Source organism: Hakea prostrata, chromosome 4 (assembly GCF_041222555.1).
Source record: "Hakea prostrata isolate BN-2017 chromosome 4, UWA_Hpros_2, whole genome shotgun sequence".
Taxonomy (NCBI): domain Eukaryota; kingdom Viridiplantae; phylum Streptophyta; class Magnoliopsida; order Proteales; family Proteaceae; genus Hakea; species Hakea prostrata.
In genome coordinates this window covers 15,396,611-15,416,728 of record NC_142603.1, presented here as the reverse complement: position 1 = coordinate 15,416,728, position 20,118 = coordinate 15,396,611, and the positions used below count along the sequence as shown (strand labels likewise).

Here is a 20,118-nt window from a genome sequence, read left to right as displayed (position 1 = left end):
ATAGTGTTTACCTTCTAATCCTGTCTGTTGAACTCGTTCGAGCCTTTTTTTGGTAGCTGTCGGATCTTTACAGTTAGATCCGATCGTGGGGTGATGGACAACTTCCCTTGATCACACGATCTTTTGTTGCTGGTGAGGGAGTTACCCTAGTTTGCACGATCGTTTGCTACCGCGAGCGCTAATAACCACCCCTTGATGGATTATCCATTATGAAATTCCTGGACGTGTGCTCGCCTACTGAACATGCAAGGTTTCTTCCTTAGCACGCTACCTTTAAACCATGTTCTTTCGAACCTGAAACGGTCAGATTGTTCCTGACCGAGGTCAATGGTTGAACTGAGGGTGAACCCGGTTTCTTCATATTTTTCCCGTATCAACCATAAATAAGAACATTATCATACAACCTCCAAGTGCAAAAGCTAGGGGGATTGATGGCTAAGGTAATAATCGATACCATTGAGGCAAAGAAAGGTAGACGTGATGGATCGATGGACTAGACTCTTTAGCAAGGTCAACACTTGACGGAGAACAATCAGAAGCATGTCTAATAGTTATCCTTCGTCAGGACTACCTGCATGGATCGTCCAACAGCAACCATTATGTTTAAGGCAAAAACTGCAGCCATAAGGGCACAATGTCCTAGCGTGGATACCTACAATTACAAGACTAGTTTTAGTAATGGTTTGCCATAAGTGAGAGGAGGTTTGACCAGGCAGAGTAGATGGATTATCCAAATTTGCAGCCTGACATGAATAAAAATGTAGATTACATCTATTTATAAACCTGATAAGAGATATATTGAATAACCTCGTCAGGATTAAACTTTAGTTGAGAAAAACCACTTATTTCCTAAATTATTCCAATTGTAATAGCAAGTAATTGTCATAATATGGAATAGACATTCTTAAGTGTGAAACTCCCAATTCAATAGAAAAAGTTATGAATTTGGTGACACAAATGAAGAAATGAAGAGCCAAAGAACTCAGTCCTAAGTCTAAGAAAATTTGAAGCTCAAACACATGACATTTGAATTAGAGTTTTTTGTCATGGAGTTCAATAGGCTTAGTTAAATCAAAACCACGGCCTCTCCATTAAGAAGCAACCTAGTGTTTGCTTGACTTTCTTTATATTCTAAACAACTATCGCTGTGCGAGCCAAACCTTCCCTTTCGATATAAAAATTTCATTCTGTCAATTTTTGACAAGAAAATATGGTTGCCATATTTTCATCAATTAAGTAGTTGTAGTTGGATTTGAAAAATAGAGAATTTTTTTTTTAATTTAATCTTAATTTTTGATGTGACTTATGAACCCATGTTTCTCTTTGGGAGGGAAATGAATAGTATATTTCTCACAAAGAAAATGAATAAATTTCCCTTTCACATGACCGTGGATGACCCATCCTCAGCATCGGGGATGGCGTAGGAGATATTCTATGATAGCGGACACGCGCGGAGTTGCACCATATCTTTAGTGAGATAAAATTGATGCTTTCTGAGCTGCTACCATTGGCTGGGACAACATCCGTTCGAAGCGCGATGAATGCTGAAGTGGGTTCTACACATTCATGATTCCAGAACTGGAGCCTCGGATTTCGACCTGTCTTTATAAAATTATTTTTCTCAGCAACTTTTAATGTTTTTCTCCACCAGATGTGAAGGACTGGAAGTAAAGATCTTTTTTATTGCTATAAAAAGCAAATTTTCTCTTCCAAGTATGTCTTCTCACTCTCTCACACATCATTGAATACCACCCAGCTGAGCCTGCTCCTCCCTCGCTCACTCTCCTATTCACTTATTGGTGGGTTAATAAGCAACACCACCCGAACACAAAGCAAAACAAAACCAGACAGGAAAGGTGGTAAACGAGGGAAGCGGGCCAATCTCCGTCTCTCTCTGTGCGTGTTGCTTGTTTACACTTTCGATGAACTCGTATTGGTGGGTATTTCAGGGCTCCCATCACTTGGATCGAAAATGCTTTTTTATTTCTTTTTCTAGAGTTTCGTTTTCTTCTGGTAGGGTTCCTGATTTCTCTTAAATTATTCCCTTAATTAGGAAAAATACCGCTCTTTCCTTCTGAACCCATCTTTAACTTTTTCCTTCTATATAGGCATCCCAAATTTCTTTCAGCATTATTCTTTTTTCTACTTTTGTGAATCAAGATGGTTTGGTTTGCGATTTTCTTTCATTTTGTGCAGATATTAGGGTGATTGGTGAAGGGAAAAAAGAATGGCGAGAGAAAAAATTCAGATCAAGAAGATCGACAACGCTACTTCAAGACAGGTGACTTTCTCAAAGAGAAGAAAAGGGCTTTTCAAGAAGGCTGCGGAACTCTCCATCCTTTGCGATGCTGAGGTTGCTATTATCATCTTCTCGTCCACAGGAAAGCTCTTTGAATACGCTACCTCAAGGTTCCCCTCTCTTTCTCTCTCTTAATGCATGTGTTCTATCTCATTCTATATGGCCATTAGAGGGTTTGGGAGAGCTTTTAAGGTCAAGAGAACTTGAGTTTTCCTTTCATCGGAGGTTTAGGATTGTTGAGTTGAGGATTCAGGAAACGAAAGCTAATCAGAGAAACAAATATGGTATAGAACTGCACTGCACCGAAATCAACGCGTTCTACTCTCTCTATGTTAGGTTGTATATAGAAATTTCTGAAGTCTACCACTTAGACTCTTTCCTTTTTTGCTACTTTTTCCCCTAATAGATCTCAACCACTTAGTTCCCAGACTCCGAAGTAACTCACTCTAGCAAATATAGAGTTAAGTCCGGCTTAGTAGGGTGGGAATAACATTTTGTGAATTCATCTTGTTACCTTGGTAATAAAGGAGATTCAAAAACATTATCGTACAAACCTAAAGCTCATAGCTTCCTTCTCTATATAGCTGTTCCGACTTCCGATTGATCCCATGAGTCAGAAATTGCTGGTTTTTTTCCTAGATATTTAATCTGTAGTATTTTACATGAAATAAGGGATTTCATGATACTAATAAGATTGGGTCTTGTTAATTTTACTCTGTTGTGCTTGTGCTTGTATTAGGTTTGCAAAATTAGTTTCTGAATAATCAGATGTGTAATATTTAGGTTTTCAGTATCCTCGTAGAGTACTTGATCTGACCTTCAGCGCCATCGATGTTTGGACAAGGGTTTTGAAGTCGATCAGTGGTATTAGTTGATGAAGGGTGCATTAGGGTTTCCGGAAGATTGGCATTTAAATCACTCTTAGCAAGTAGTGAGTGGGTATTCGAGTTGTTACCAAAAAAAAAAAAAAAGTGGGTATTCGAGTTAAGTTTAAGCTATGTGGGTTAGCTACCAGATGCTACCGTAGTGTGATTTGCTTAGCTTTTGTGATGAAAGTTGTAAAGCTGGAACGAGTTCTGGGAAGAAGTGTTGCAAATGTGTGGGAAACTGGGAGACCATACCAAACACTAGAGTGCGAGCACGTTGAATGGGGTGCCTTGGGTTAAGTTTAAGCTTGAACTTCCTACATGTCTCTGGTTGGAGACTTAACTATTAACTCATCATGGAATATTCTCTTTAACAAGAGGCTGAATATATGGTAATAAATGGTCTCTAGGAATTCGTGGTGTTAGAAGAAACTCAGAAGGAATACATTTCTCACACTATCCCATCACTACAGTGACAAGGCATTCTAGTACCTGAGTGATGGGGTGCTGCTGGCTTTTTTTTTTTTTTCCAGATATCTCAACGTGGAAAAGTGAGACATATGTAAAAGAAATTATTTTTTCCTCTGAAGTTTTGATTAAAGATACAATAGGATATGTAGAACCCGCAATGATGGTAGCAGAAGACTTCAGCTGTTCACCATGAAAGGAATATAGGTATATAATAACAGTAATAACAAAATAAACTATAAATGTTGGCCTGAGGCTAATAATATAACCAAACATGGTAAAGAACAGGAAAACCAATAGAATGTTTTATGCTTATTTCTCAGGAAGATAAGAATTCCTTTTCAGTAAACGCAACCTTGTACTAAGGATTTTTTGGTATAACTTTAACCCAACATTATCATGTCTGTAAAAGTAAACAGTATTGCCACCAAACTATTGATTCCACAAATTTATTTTGGGGGGAGGAGCAGGTTAGCGGAAGCTTGTGGCCTTGAGCACTAATTTAGTGAGCTTTTCTCATTATGTTCTAAAGGTCACTACTGGTGGCTTGGTTTTGATTCTAATCTATAGTATTTCATGGATGGAGGAGAAGAAGATTATAGCAATCTAATATTGCTTTACTGGTCTCTCTCTTCGGTACAATAGTTTGGAAAGTTGTGGACTAAATAAAGTTGCCCTTGAAATAATAATTGTTAATCATCTATGGAATCTAATATGTCATTAAGCTGTAGAACGTTAATTTTTTGTTGTTTCCCAGTGTGAAGGAGACAGTGGAAAGGCATCAGCTGCACTCAAAGAACCTCCAGAAGGTTGATGAACCTTCCCTCGAGTTGCAGGTAACTCTATACTTTTGAACCATTTGATATCATTCCTGTGTAATTGTTGATTGATTTTAGTTGTACTAGATGCGTAGAAGAGGTGGCATTTCCCCGTTTGATATGCGAATATAAATGGGTTTTAGCTCATTTTTTTAGTAGCTTGTTGCAAGTGCCGAAAAATAAGCTAGATGCATAAGTTACTGATTAACTTCTTCTGTCTATAAAAATTAAAGTTTGTGCGGATTCCACTGCGTGTAAAAATCTGATGGGTTTTGTTTGATTCACTTGGAATGCTATGGTGTCTCTTTAGCTGGAGAATGGCAACTATACCAGGTTGAGCAAGGAAGTCGCAGAGAAGAGCCTTCAACTGAGGTATGGAGTTGTTATTTATTTTAGAGAGGGATATCTACCTTGCTAAATGGGCGGGTCATTTTGCTCTATATGTAATTTGGGTGTAGATGCCATGCAAACCTAACAGTTTTTTATTTCCTATTAATTTGTGAGACAGAATGCGATTCCTATATGCCTATCCTTTTCTTTCTCTTTTTTTTTTTGGGGTGGAGGGGTTTCTTTGTCACCGTTTACAGATGCATGCATGCATGTAATGTCAGAAGTTCATGTGCATTTTAGGAGGATGAGGGGTGAAGAGCTCCAAGGGCTAAATATTGAGGAATTGCAGCAGCTGGAGAAATCCCTTGAAACTGGATTGAGGCGTGTTTTAGAAAGAAAGGTTGGTATCAGTTTCGCTTTTGCTTTAACAGATTATATATGACCCATAAGTTGATAATCTGAATTTTTATTTTTTCTTTTTGTTTTCCTTTTCCAGGCAAGATAATCTGAGTTTCATTGTCTATTGTTTTGGGTAGTTTTGTATTTCATTATCTTACATATAAAATTCATTATGGTTTCCAGAGTGAACGAATTATGGAAGAGATTGGTGCGCTTCAGAGAAAGGTTAGAGAGATATTTCCTTTGCATTGGCTTTTTTTGATTTGGTATAAAATTTTATATATTAGATTTTCCTTAAAAAGAATTCACTTCAAAAGAATTATGTAAAATTGTGCTTGTTGAAAATGTTCGAACTTTTATTTTATAATGGGAAAGAAAAAACATTTAAAAGCTTCTAATGGGCGAAACTTTTCACATATGAAGTGAATGTAGCATGAAAATTTTGAGGGAATATTTTATGTTGAAACAAAGAGAGCTAGCTGAATTTGATTAAATGGTAAAACAAGTGAGAATGTCTTCAAGTGTCCTTACAAGATATCTCAGACAATGTAAATCTTTCTTAAACCCATTTGGACACGAGTCCTTGCTTATGTCTAGCCCTGATGCAGACGTCCTCATTCTTTCAAGACGGAGTGTTGCTTGCTTAGCTCCTTCGGGGCATTGACTATTGTTGATATGATGGGGAAGATTCTCTTTGATACATGCATTGCCTACATTTGGATGAAGTGAAACTTTAACAAATGATCATCCAAAGCCTAATATTTAAGTTGATTTGGAAGACCATCTATAGGGATGTCAGCCCCAAGACTTCTTCTCTTGTTCATAAATCTCTTGTAGACTCCCTAAGGAATTCGTATATTATTGTCATTTGGGGCCAAGATAGTTCCCTTCTTTCTTCCCTAAGTGTCATTAGACTATGTGTTCTCTCCCCCACCCCTACCCTCTCCTTCTCCCCTTGGCCTTTCTCCTTTTTACCTATTGGCCTATTTATAATTATAATATATTTTTATTCATGTAGGGAGAAAAGGTAAGCCTTTGTCAGTGCATAACAGTGCCATACAAAAAGGAAGAAAAGAAAGTGAAATTTTATTTATGTTTAAAGTAAAAAATTTGTTATCATTGTCTCGGATGATGGTAGAACTTCTAAACCTTTCTAAATTTGTTTAGTATAATTAATCTTAATTTCATTAAATTCTTTTGATTTGAAGGAATATACAATGGCTTTACAATTAGTAGTATTTTTGTCAAATGTGATAGGTTACTTATGTTACAATTTCAGCACTTATAGTTAGCCTAGGGACTTAAAAGGAAATTCATTAAGAAAAAAAAATGACGAATAGAAGACTAGTGAAGAAGAAGAAAAGAGGGAGAGAGCTTGCATGCGTGTATGGCTCTCCCTTGGTACTTTATTTATAATGTAAAATCAAGTATTAGAATAGGAAAGTTTCCTAAACTAAGTTACAACATGAAGGAAAATTACATATTACATAGAATCTCTCAAATCTACTAAAAATGAAACTATCATAGGGAAATTAATTGTCGACCAAGCAATAAGAAAATTAGAAAGTAACCAAAATAGAAGCCTTGATTTTCAATTAGAAACTTCTCCAAAATAGAAACTTGTGCATTAATGTTGTTGCAATTCTCTACACTTTCCCTTGGCTGGAGTATACACAAAGAAAACTCTAGCTTGGACAATAAGAATAAATTTGAACGACAGTGCCACACTTGAATCGTGTAGCAATAGCAGACATTGATAAACACTGAGAGAACTTCGCCTAGTAGATAATCAACATCAATTTTAAAAAAAAACTTTAATTTTTCATGTTGAATGAACCATCCAATAATGAAAGCAATCAACAATATTGAAGATGAACAAAATCCATAAGTATGGCAGCATAAAATACATTATCCAAATAATGCCAATCGTAAGAGGAATCTCCACACTAATAGATAAAAATTGTAACTCCAATGTCCACACATAACCTCTTGCAAGAAGGCAAAATAGTAGGCAAATGTATAAGTAGGTAAAAGGCAGCAATATAGGTTATTGCGGATCATGTAGATAGGTAAAAGGCAGTATGACTTGATCAAAACCAGGTAAGGAGACAAATGACAGCATGGGTAACTGCAGACAAGTAAAAGTAGACAAATTACAGTATGGGTTGCTGCATGTCAAATAAATAGGTAAAATGTAGTATATGTTACTACTAATAAAGTAGGTAGATTAAGGTAGCATAAGTTATTACAGACCAAGTAGGTAGGTAAATGTGGTATGCAAGGAGGCATATAAGGTAGTATGGGTTGTTATGCATTAAATAGGTAGATAAAGGTAGTATGGGTTACTACAGCCAAGAAGAATTGATAAAAGGTAATCAAGTGGATAGTTGTTACTTTAGAATACCATTTTAGGAGGGTAAAAGATCTTTACAAGTACTACTTTTTAAAAGACTTGAGTAGATATGGACTAAGGCTCCAATTTCCCCCTCCCGTGTAGGCATTACACGTGGACAAATATTGAAGGTAAATTACCAACATTTCAAAGTCTAAACTGAGGAACCACTTGGGTACTTGAAGGAACCATGTTATTTGATGAATTCAAGTACCAGAACTTCCAATCATTATAGAGAAAATTCTGAACCACCAGTCAACTCAAACGGAGTAGTAGCAAAAGTAGTAGATCACTTAGCAGTAAGGGAACCACCAATGAATATCAGACGAAGAGCGATAACTAGTAGTATGTCCTAAAGATCCAAAAAGTAGCAAATTAACTTAAGAAGAAATTGTTGTAAAACTAATGGTCATTAATATAATATTCCATCGGCCATAAGAATAACACCATTGAAGTAGGTTCTGGTAAACTGAGAAGCAGGAAAAAATAGGGCTGCAGGCGAATCAGGTAAGTAGGACAGCAATACCATGTAAAAAAAATTTCCCAACAAGTTGTATCAATTGAAACAAACAATGGGCAGCAATAGGGAAGCAATATGGTATCAACAGTTTTTTTTTTCTTTTTCTCCTCGACCATAAATACTCAGTAAAACAGCCGCAGCAACAAACAAGTTTGTGATGGCAGTGGATCAAACTGCAGTCCAAATAATATATTTTTCTATTTACCAAGAGATAAAACCATGCAGGGGATTCTGTTAATTATGTAACAACGGGGAGCAGCAAAAAAAGACCCATTTTAAACCTATATTTATCAGAAGAATAAGGGGCTGAGGTCGATTCCGGTGAATAGGGTAGTATCCATCTTGGGCAACAGAGGTAGTAATGGGATAACAGTTAACAATTATAATAAATCAGGCATCCAAACAGATCTTTAAGCAAATAATCCAATGAACACAGGTAGGTTGCGGTAATTGTAAAACCAGAAATAAATCAATTTATCTGAAGAAGCATCAGTGCAAAATCCTTTGCATTTGTTAGTGAAGAAGAAAACCGTATTACCATTTTTTCTCTCTCCAGGTCAGTCGTATTCAGGAAATAGGCTGTGCAGCGGAAATAATAGGTAATTCCTTGGCTCCTTTAGGGTCTTCAATTGTAGCAAAAACAAGATCACTTCAAGCTTTTATTTGACGAAGGATCTAAAGCATGCTTAAGGCATTGGTGGATGCTCACCAAATAAGAAAAAAAGGAAGGGTGGAAAAAGAAAAAAAAACTGAGTAGTCAATTGAGAAAAAGCAGGCTCTAGACTAATTAAACCTGTTTTGATACCATGTTAGAATTTCTGCTTCTGTAATCAGCCTAGAGATTGAAAGGAAATTTAGAAAGATAAAAGATGAATAGAGTAGAAGAGAAGAGGGAGAGAGACTGCATGCATCTAGGACTCTACCCTGTAACTTTATTTATGATGTAAAATCAAGTCTTAGTTTCGAAAATTTTTCTAAACTAAGTTACCGTAAAAAGGAAATTATATATTGCATCGAATCTCCCAAATTTACTACAAAGGAAGTTATCCTAAGGAGATTACTTGTCAACCAAGCAATAAAAAAATTAGAGTAACTAAAATAAAAAATAACTGAAATAGGAAGTAATCAAAATTGAAATTTTGATTTTTCAAATAGAAACTTCTCCAAAATAGAAACTTTGTGCACCAACGATGCTGCAATTCTCAACAACTTATAGAACTTATGTACGTAATTCTTTTCTATATGGATTTCATTTCTCTATACTTGCTGTTAGAATATCTAGGGTTTTTCCAAACACCCTAATCAATTAAAAACCATATAAAAACTAGAATACGATATAATATTAGGGAGGATCATGCATACCTTACACCATCATCTGTTGAAGAAAATTAATCCAATCCTTGAGAGTAATGAAGTCTTCTCCAATCTCCTCTTTTTTCTACCTTACTTCTTTCTTGTGGAGAGAGAAGAGAACAAAAAACTTGAGGGATTGGAGGGACCCATCATAGTTATTTAAAATAGCAATCCCAAACCCTACTTTACTTCCACAATGGACCGGTATGACCATCTCAAACCTAATGGCAGTGCATCGGCCTGATATGTTGAGACCCCCATCAATTATTAGCCCTTGTAATTAATCCAAACCCACATATTGTTTAGGATAAACCTTACAATCTCCCACTTGGGCTAAGATTAATTACTCTTTTACCATAAAATGATGTGTCCATGGAATCTCAATCACAAAATTTGCCATTAATCATTGATTTAGTTTACTAGTTCACCAATATCGAACAATAGTAGAATATAGGTCTCATCATATACATATTTCTTTCTATCAGTCACAATAGAAGTTTACTTACTAACTAAACCAAAATGAGATTAACAACGAATATTCAACAATTGTGATTACATAAATAACGTTATTCCTTGTCAATCCTTCGCCATACCCCTGAAAATGGTTGTATTGATGGGTTGCCTTGAACACTGTCACATTCAAGGCCAACACACATTTAGGCCCAAGGTCATGGTCAATACCCAATTCGTCAGTTATTACTAAAATCACATTTGGACAATGGTAAAACCATCATTTCCGAAACATTTTAACGAAGCACAATTAAATGCATGCATCCATAAGAGGAACACACACACACACACACACACACACACACACACACACACAATTTATTAGCTCCCACTGAGTTCTCCCACTAAACAAGCATAAATTTAATTAGAACAAATCATAAAATCAATTAAACTGTTAAATAACAATAACGGGTGTATAAGCTCAATCATCAAAATATAAAAAATTACTAAGGAAAATGGGCTTCATCTCCTTGATTACTCTTTCTTCCCATCCTTAGCGTCTTTCTTCTCAAGCCAAGATTTACGTACATTGCAATATTTTTTAAAATGTCATTTTTTATCACTCTAATAACACGAAATATCATTATGGTTTTGATTTTCCTTGTTATATGGATAATACTTGTTTTTTTTAAAAGAGTTTTGTTTGTTCTTGTGAAACCCATTAGCAGATGCTTGGTTGTTTTCAACTAGATTTATATTGTTTATTCTTGTCCTTTTTTTTTGTCGCTTTCTTCTTGAGCACATATGGAAATAAGGTCTTTCATGGTCTTTTCCTTTGTCTTCATATTAAGTGAAGTTTTAAGCGTAGCGTATGACTCTGGAAGAGATTTGATAGCAAGATGAACTAAAAATTCATCATTAGATTGTTGTTCCAAGATCCTTTAATTTATTTGTTGTAGAAGACATCTCGAGAAAATATTCTCTTCACTTCCCGTACCATCAAATGTAGATGAAGTCAGCTTGGACATCTGTTTTTTTTTCTCACCCTTTTGTGATAACTCAAACACTGATTTTATTCTGCAAGATATTCTACTACAATGTCTTTCATCTCCACATTGTCACTCATGGACTCAAGGATGGACTTTCATTATAATAAAAATTTTTGTTGGCTGTCCCCCATTCATTATGTTTGAGCTTCTACTCATGTGTACTTGTAGCGGAAAGGTCAGTGGGCTTTGGCTCTTTAAGAGCCACATCATAATCAAACAATCCTAGTGTAGCATTTATTTTATCTACCCATATCTTATAGTTTTCCCCAGAGAGAGCAAGGATTGAAACCATAGTATTAGCTTGAATAGATATCTGTAGGGGAGAACAAAGGTTCAAATGAGCAACATAACTGAGAGCACAACAAAGACATTCAAGCAATTATATCGTGATCATATGAAATAAGAATCACACACCACCCTCAGGTATACATGTATGTAAAAACTATACCAAACATGCTAAAGACTAAAACTTTGGCCAACATGAGCCAACCAAGTAACATTTCAACATTTTGGTTAAAATATACAAGGCCTCACATGTAATCTTGCAAATACTGCGGGATAGAAATAACTTTCGAAAATTTCTTTTACATTTGGGTGATAAGAAATTTCTAAATTATGCTTCCCAAATATCTTAATGTATTAACACACCTTTAAAAATTGAATGCAACAATAATACTCGAAAATCTCATTACCTTTGGGTAATTGAAATTCCTTAAATTTATTACTTATTCCCACTCGAGTGCATATATTATTATTATTTAGATAACATCACCTTTGGGCAAATGTCACCAAACTTTGACTACTATGGCACATGGACCGACATGTCGCCGGGTGTCGCCCGATTTTTTGAGGGGGTTTGATGAAAAATTGATCCAATGTTTCGAAGGGTATTTGGGGTCATTTTGACATGAAATTTAACGTGTAGCCTAATTTGAGGCCAATAAACACATTGGGAGTGTTATTTTGACCTAAAATATCACCTAATCTAAAGTTTCTAATTGGCACATGTCCGACTATATGCGGGCAAAACTGGAAGTTTGGAAAATTCATATAAATTAATGGAAATATGCAAAGAAAACACAAATACACAACTAGTAAGAGATGTATTAAAGTTTACAATTCATTAATCATTATACAATTATGTTGAGTATGGCTCATGCTTCACATATTGTTGTCGACGGACACGGCTCTTGGCGGGGGTATGGGGGCAGTGCCCTCGGAGCCTGTAGAGGTCCTATGTCACTTTGGCAAAAATCGAACGAAAAATCGGCAAAAAACGAATAAAATATTATTATATATGGCGAATGGAGCAATATATCGCCAATTTTATATCGTCGATATACAACACAGGGCGATATATCGCCGACATATAGTATATATCGTGTTGCTGGGGGGAGTCATGTCGCCCCTCAACAACGCGGCAATATATCGCAGACACAGTGTATCGTGCTATGACAGACAATAAGAAGGTGTGGTGATGCCAATTTGGTGGAATACAATCCTCTTATTATCTCCATCCAAACTTTGTAGTTGAAGTACGAAAATACGCACAACATATTAGTATACAACACAATCATCTAAGGGGTTAATGTACAATCATAACAATTAAATCCTTTCTTTTCTTCCCCTTTTTTTTGTAAAATTGTTTATGTGCTCAGACTGATGTTCGTCTTACTAGACGAAATTTCTTTCTAGTCCTGTGTCTGCTTTGACCATATGGGGTGGGGTCTACTGTGGCCAGATGAAGCACACCGTCTAGATGAAAGAAATTTCCGTTTTCTCCAAAAAATAAAAATAAAAACAAAAAAAAACCCAAATCGCCCTTACATGACAGGATTTATGATCTCATCATCCCAATTTCATGAAAAACCCAAGAAACATAATAGAAAAAATTTCATGGATTAATAGTTCACGCAAATTATTATGATTCTCCCATTTGGATCCCAATAAAAAATCAAATTAACAAAATCTAGTTCTATAATGATATAGGGTTTCAATTAAACCCTGGATCCTTTCATTGGACAAACTCTAAAATCAAATCAACATAATTGGAACTTTTCTTTTTATGAATCTCCTTTCTCAAAAGAAATTCCCGTTAAAACCATACAATATGATTTATAAAAATTCATGACTAAAGAACATGTAGTTAACAGAAAAGAATTATATAATCAATTAAAGTGATTATAGTATTGTATGGTATGGCTCTGATGCCAATTGTTAGAATATCTAAGGTTTTGGGAAATCCTCATCAATTAAAAACCATACAAGAACTTGAATACGATATAATATTAGTGAGGATTGTACATACGTTATACCATTGTCTTTGAAGAAAATTAATCCAATCCTGTTGAGTTATGAAGTCTTCTCCAATTGATAAAGCCTTCTCCAATCTCCTCGTCTTTTCTACCGTAACTCTTTCTTGTGGAGAGAGAAGAGAACAGAGATTTTGAAGGATTGGAGGGATCCCATCATAGCTATTTATAATAGTAATCCCAAATCTTAGTCCACTTCCACAATAGATTGATTTGACCCATTTCAAACTTAATGGTAGTGCATTTGCTCGATGTGTTTAGACCCCATCAATTATTAACCCCAGTAATTAATCCAAGCCCACATATTGTTTAGGATAAACCTAATACTTGCAACTCTAGAAACAGAAAATAAAAAGCTTGGGACATTTCTGAAAATTTGATATTTGTTTAAAATGAACTAGAGTTATGTGTAGTATCTTAAGACCTATTGAAGAAGGAAAATTTCGTTACAATTTCTAAAGGGATGACTTAGGTGAAGTTTCAATGGATAACTTCATTATCAACTTGTGCCTAGAAATTAAGAGCTTAAGCCAAGATTGTGCTGTGCTTGCTAAAACTGAAGTGAAGTGAATTAAAAGTTCTTATTATTATTGTTTACATTCAACAAGTGGAAAAATGATCTTTCTTGAGATTTAAGTAGGCACTTGAGTTCTAACACCTTTGAGTACGCATTCCTTTGCATTCCCCACCCCCACCCCCAAGAAAAGAATAATAAGGGGTGATTGTTAGCTGTTAGTTACAACTTGCGATGTAAGTTAATATAGTTTGATTTTTCTATTTGCATTATTTTATTCTCTTGTATTTATGTTTTATTTTATAAAATCATTTGAAGGGATTACAATTGGAGGAGGAGAACGAGCGATTGAGACAACTGGTGAGTGTTTTCCTATGGAGTCAACTTCTTAATTTATTGTTTACCAAAAAAAATAATTGATTTATTACGAGGTTAAGGCTCTCATAGGTTTGCTTGTGTCTCGGAATGCCAAAAAAATTATTGATTTATTGCTAGGTTAAGGCTTACATGGGTTTGCTTCTGTCTTGGAATGCCTTCGTTTGTTTCTTTTGCCTCGGTAATATTTTTCTATGCGTTTTCCACGATTGAAAATGTGTTTTCCACTCTTTTTCTGAATCTCTAGAACCACAAAAAATAGAAAGGAAGGTATTGAAGAAATATTTAACGATTCAGACCTTCTATCAGAAGAATGACCTGACCTTGTCGTAGACACTTAGACTATGCGTAAGGGTTGATTTATGACACTATAAAATTTATTTGTTTGCTATACTTGCTTTTTGATGGTTGAAAGTTATTTCTGGCTGCAGGTGAACTTGTCCAAAGGCCAAAGTGCTTGTGCCCCTGAATCAGAGACCATAGTCTATGAAGAGGGCCAATCATCAGAATCAGTTACTAATATGTGCAGCTCCTTTGGTCCACCAACCCAGGATAACGACAGTTCTGATACCTCTTTGAAGCTGGGGTAAGTCCTAATTACAGCCTTTCCTGTGTTTATTTTATTTTTTGGTTGCTCATCTCCATTTCCTGCTTGGAAGATAGATTTGAATTAAAATCAAACTGAAGTTCAACTTGGTGGCATTGGGGGTTAGGAAAGTAAGGTGAAACTGACGAGTTGTTTGTTAGTAGCTTTCCTCTCCCCCTGCTGATGGCATTGCCAAAGGTGAGGAGTTTCGTCTAGCTTGGTTTCTTTCTTTGTCATTGTGTTTTCATATTTATCGTTCTTCCATTCTGTCGAACAAGTTGACCTTCTAACTGGCCAAAAGTGCTACACTTGCTGATGGCATTGCCAAAGGGGCTGAGTTGGTGATTTAATCAGTCGGATAGAAATGTTGTCAGGTTAAAAACTGATAAAAAGGGCAGCTCAGTTTGATTCTCAAAAGATGTGAAGAAAATGGGGTAGGGTAGTGCTTGAAATCATAGCCCCATATCAACCTGAGCTTGGAGATGCAGAAGCGATGCATATGCAGGGATAAGTTATATCCTCTTAAGGGAATACTTTTTAGAAATCTAAACTTCTTGTTTTGATTTGTGGCATAACGTCGGGTTTGAGTATGTCTTGTATTCTGCGGGTCCATATAATTAGATTTTGGCTGTAATTGTAATTGAAACGGATTTTCGGTCAATGGCTAGTGTAGGGATAGATTTGTAATTACATGGGATTAGGGTTTTGGATTTTCCCATTAATAGTCTCCATGGGATAATTACTTAGAAAATAAGGCAAGCAAAGGGTACGTAGCACTTTATAAAGTGTGAGAGTGATGAGGTTTTTAAGGAATAATGGAATCTATTTCTCTCTAGTGGACATAGATAATTTTGCTGAACTGCGGTAGATTCCTTGAGTATGCTTTACTTGTGTTCTTCTCGTACTCGTGCATCTGTTCCCATTACATAACACAGAAGCTACAAGGAGGTAGGTCAAGTTGGGGATATTTGCAAAGTTTTGAGTACATGAACCTGATTAGAAGGAAGTTAGCACCCAAAACATTTGACTTCGTTCTGGTATGCAAAACATAGTGAGGATTGTTGGTGATCAAAAGTTAAAACTATAGAATACATGTTGATGCAGGCGTCATTAGAGAATCAAGAGATGCAGATTTTTTTGAGTTTATGAAAAACATGATTTGTCTAAGATTGAAAGGTCTGAATTTGATAATGGTAGTAGGATCAAATGAAATTCAACCTATTGATGGGAGTCAAATTAGGGGAGGTAATGGGCAAAGGATGGGAATAACTTTATGTGATTGTATGACTGTTATCCGTTAACCTATCAAAAGGCAGTTGCTAGAATAGCCTCAAATTTTGGTTATGGATTAACTGACTATGAAATTCCCCGAGAGAGAAAGATTATAGGAACTTAGAAAAGGGGAGATTAGAGCAACCATCGGAACAATGGCATGAAAAGCTTGATCATTGGATGATTTGTCAAGTTTGTTTATAGTTAATTTACTAATAACAAAGTTGTGTTAAGTTTGATATTTGATTAATTGACATGATTTGCTTATAAGGGGTGTACTAGCGTTGAGATTCTTGAGCCAACAGAGAATTTCCTGTTGTTAAATTTTGATACAAAGGGTATTAGAGAAGCTTATGGGTTCTATAAATAAAAGTCAAGATGAAATATAATGAAATCGGATTGTATCATTCTGCAGAGAAAAATTGCTTCAGAGTAGGATTTTACGTCAGTGACTTCGCCTATTATTGTCATAGTTATCTACAAAGACTGGAGGGTGAAACAGTATCTTGAATTGAGTATTCTGATGTAATTTGAGATCTCCAGATTGAGTTGCAAAAGTAACCGTAGCTCATTCTGATATAAGATGGGAAGGGTAACTCCTTGATAAAAGAAATTTGAGAGTGGGATGTTAACTGGGGCAAACACTGTTGGCTGGCCTAAATGCATGGAAGAAGTGTAATCACATTTGATGTGAATCTTGGAGAAAAATTATATATACATGCATGATATTGAGATGTGGATAAGGTCTGACAAAATGTTTGCATATTCAGAATGGTCAGAATGGGCATTGGAAGATATCGAATTAATGTAGGATATGGTTCAGAAGTTATTTAGCTACACTAATGAGACAGTTAAAGAAGTTCCAAGTTCTTAAAAGAAGGAAAGTACAGCATAGACTACAATATGTCTTGTTCTTTAGTGCTCAACATTCTTGTTCTTGGTTTTGACTTACATTTTGAATCTTCTTTTCTTGTAATATGATCCATTTCTGCTTTTGATCTATTCTGGTTTCTGGTATGATTAAAATCGTTTTCTCCATTCCATCATTCCATGGTCCAGCTTTCTTCTTTTTACCAGTAGATGGTAATGCCCTGCGGATTTTTATGCCCTTTCATTGTTCAGGCTGGTGCAATGTTGTTAAAGATGCGTAATTTTCCAAGCCCCAAAGCCCTTTTAAACTCTAGAAGATCATACTTGAAAACCCTAGGCGTTTGATGTTCTCTATTCATAATATTGCTGCTATGGTGGATTGAAACTTTGAATCGACAGGTTGTTTGCTTCCTGGAGTGGTGATTTATATTAATTTCTTCCCTCAAATATTTGATATTTTTCAATGTTGCACCTACTGCATTGCCTTATATTTTATCTTTTTCTATTGTATTGTTTTGGCGTTAAATTTGTTGCAGGTTACCTTACTCCAATGGAACATGAAGGATGGTGGCGATGGTGATTACTGTTAATTCTATATATATTCCTTTTTAGTCTTGCTTGTTTGACTCCCACAAGCCCTTCGATTTGTGACCATTGAAACAAGTATGAATACCTAACCAACTCAAAGGGAAGCTCAAGATTACATTATGGTCGTAATTACGTTATAGTAGAAACACAAAACTCACTCTGGATGTATGCTTTCTTGAAGCGCTATTCGCATCCCTATATGAACATCTCTGTTTGCTCGCAGCTCTCTTTGACATAATCCCTGGACATTTAAATGAAAATGATTTGAGGCATAAGAATTGTGACTTATGAACCTGGGTTTTGCAAATCAGTACTCCAACTCTCTTGGGTTTTTCTCAGACTGCTCACTGAGGTGTAATGAAACATAATCCTCTAATAGTTGAATGAATTGAAGTTGTATCTATATGAACCTTAAATCTTGTTTTGAGGGTATAGTAAAAACATAAGAGGGGAAGAGTGGATGATTAAGTAATGGAAACATAAGAAGGACAAAATATATTGCGGGTGACAAAACATATTGCAGAAGGATGTATTGGAATTTCTAGAGAATTGATAGGGATTGAAAGGATTGGCACATTGATAACAGTTTCTTAAATCATCTTTTCAGGTAGTGTCTTTGTGCGACATATTGAGGTCGAATCGTCGAAAATTTTTATGTTCTTGAGGACTTAATAATACATTTGGTTACTTCATTCCTTGTATGTTTGCATTGATTTTGATTTCTAATCACGAAATCAACACCATTATAATTGTGTTTCATTAAAAATGAACTGTTTGAATGGTCAACTTAATCCTTTGAATTGATTCATCTTTTCTTTAGTTACAATCATCATGTGAGTGACGGTTTTTATGCCCATCATCAACTCTGGAGGATATCATGAATTTAACCTCAAGTCATGAAATCTAAATAATTTCAATAGTTGGATAAGATTCATAACTTGATAGAAGAAATCAAACGGATATTGAAAATTGAAGTCATGAACTCATGATACAACTCAAGGTCATCAGCTCTTCTTAGCTACAAGCCTACAAGAGGTTCTCGGGAAGCACTCATGGCAGGGTTGGACGAAATTAAATTAGATGGGAATTTGTTGGGCAACTCAAAAAGGGTAGGGAGGGTTGACTGATGAGTCTGCAAGAGTGATTTGCTTGTATGATTCAGGAAAGCATTGCTCTCTCTCTTTTTGGGTAAGTGAAAGCATTGTTCTGTATGACCAAAAAACAAAAATGAAAGCATTGTTTCTTCTAGAGTAGGGATGTCAACAGTGCGTTTTGGGGTAGTTTAGGGCTAAAAAACACTCAGCCCAAACATGGTCCGTTAGCAAAATAACGGTTTCAAACCGGTTTTGGTTTGGTGTAGTTTGGGTTCAACCTAACGGTTTGAGCTAACGATTTATTATCGGGTTGACTAACGGTTTGAACTAAGAATTTATGGTACGTAAGAAAAATATAATAAAAATAAATAGTCAAGCATCCTACAACAAGAGCCAACATTCTATGGAAAACACATTTGCTATCGATCAATTTTATGAAAAATCATTTCATGTTTTAGATATCCCACCCACCTTATAGAAATCAATAACTCAAATAATAAGTAGTAACATAGAAACTGCAAGTTGATTCCTTAGGCTCCACTGGAGAGTCTTGAAACAAATCTTTAAACCAAAAACCCTTTTAAATTATAACTTGTGCTATGATTGATTATCTTGAAATTGGGTTCTTGTTTTGGGAGAATGTTGATTTTTTTTTCCTTTCTATGAAATCCATCTCTTTTTTTTGTTGGTATTTAGTTAATATGCAAAAGAAATACCTCTCGATAAATATAATCATACTTAATCAACATTTATATACTTGATAAATATTTACTTAATTTAAACAAATTTGATACATTCAATTGGACATTCATACTTAATCCTTCTAATTATTTATTACAAATAGTAGAATGACTATTTGATCTTTGAATTCATGCTCAATTTTTTCGATAGTCTATACAACTACCTAGTGGTAATATGATGATTCAAATAATACTTAATGTTAAACTATATAACGGGTTGCAGTTTGGGTTCAGGTTGGTGCGGGATCTGCCACCTCAGCCCAAACACAACCCATTAAGGTTCGGTTCGGACGGTTCCAGGCCAGTTCGGGCTATAACTGGCCGGTGCGGTTCGAACTGCAAATTGACACCCCTACTCTAAAGTATGGTTCAAGTGAATTTTTGTTTTTCACATACTGGTTTGATCGGTAATTTTACCTCTAATTTTTTGATTTAATTATGCATTATAATGGTGTGCATCGAAAATTGAATGGTGAAAATATCTTAATTTCAAATTATCTATATAAAAATTATTTTGAAAATATTTATATTAAATTATAGATAATAAAATATGTATTAATATGAAACACGTGGTATTTTCAAGATCCAAAAATTATACCATCTTGTTTATAATCATAGTCATTGAAGGTTAGTGACATTCATGATATATTTTTTGGTAATATTTGAAATTCATGATACAGTATACCATGATGTAAAGAAGATGATTCTACCCCCATAAAAAAAATGCAGAACATAATATGCACAACAACCAACGAAGATTCTATTTCATTTTTACCAAAAAAAACAAACTATATATTACCTAAAAGTAGTTACTACGCTCATG

At 35.3% G+C, this 20,118-nt stretch overlaps 1 protein-coding gene across 3 annotated transcripts; it reads left to right on the top strand.

Annotated features, from left to right (window-relative positions):
• The first annotated feature begins 1,646 nt into the window (after positions 1-1,646).
• Positions 1,647-18,053, top strand: LOC149018135 (MADS-box protein SVP-like). Of its 3 annotated transcripts, none has more exons than XM_089152457.1 (9): positions 1,647-1,936; positions 2,197-2,409; positions 4,391-4,469; positions 4,762-4,823; positions 5,082-5,181; positions 5,364-5,405; positions 14,089-14,130; positions 14,577-14,731; positions 17,410-18,052. In XM_089152457.1, exons 2-9 carry the CDS (start codon positions 2,228-2,230, stop codon positions 17,432-17,434), a joined length of 687 nt encoding a protein of 228 aa, XP_089008583.1. In that variant the 5' UTR covers positions 1,647-1,936; positions 2,197-2,227; the 3' UTR covers positions 17,435-18,052. The 3 variants fall into 3 exon arrangements, with proteins under 3 accessions (XP_089008583.1, XP_089008585.1, XP_089008584.1); XM_089152459.1 differs by lacking the exon at positions 1,647-1,936 and adding an exon at positions 1,961-2,013 and having other exon boundaries at positions 17,410-18,053; XM_089152458.1 differs by lacking the exon at positions 1,647-1,936 and having other exon boundaries at positions 2,043-2,409.
• The last annotated feature ends 2,065 nt before the right edge of the window (positions 18,054-20,118 follow it).

What these genes read in the sequence shown, in the direction of transcription:
- LOC149018135 (XM_089152459.1), top strand. Translation starts at nt 2,228, where the DNA reads ATGGCGAGAGAAAAAATTCAGATCAAGAAGATCGACAACGCTACTTCA. An exon ending in GAGAAGAGCCTTCAACTGAG is followed by an intron (nt 4,824 to 5,081) that starts GTATGGAGTTGT and finishes TGTGCATTTTAG; the next exon opens with GAGGATGAGGGGTGAAGAGC. An exon ending in GGCGTGTTTTAGAAAGAAAG is followed by an intron (nt 5,182 to 5,363) that starts GTTGGTATCAGT and finishes TATGGTTTCCAG; the next exon opens with AGTGAACGAATTATGGAAGA.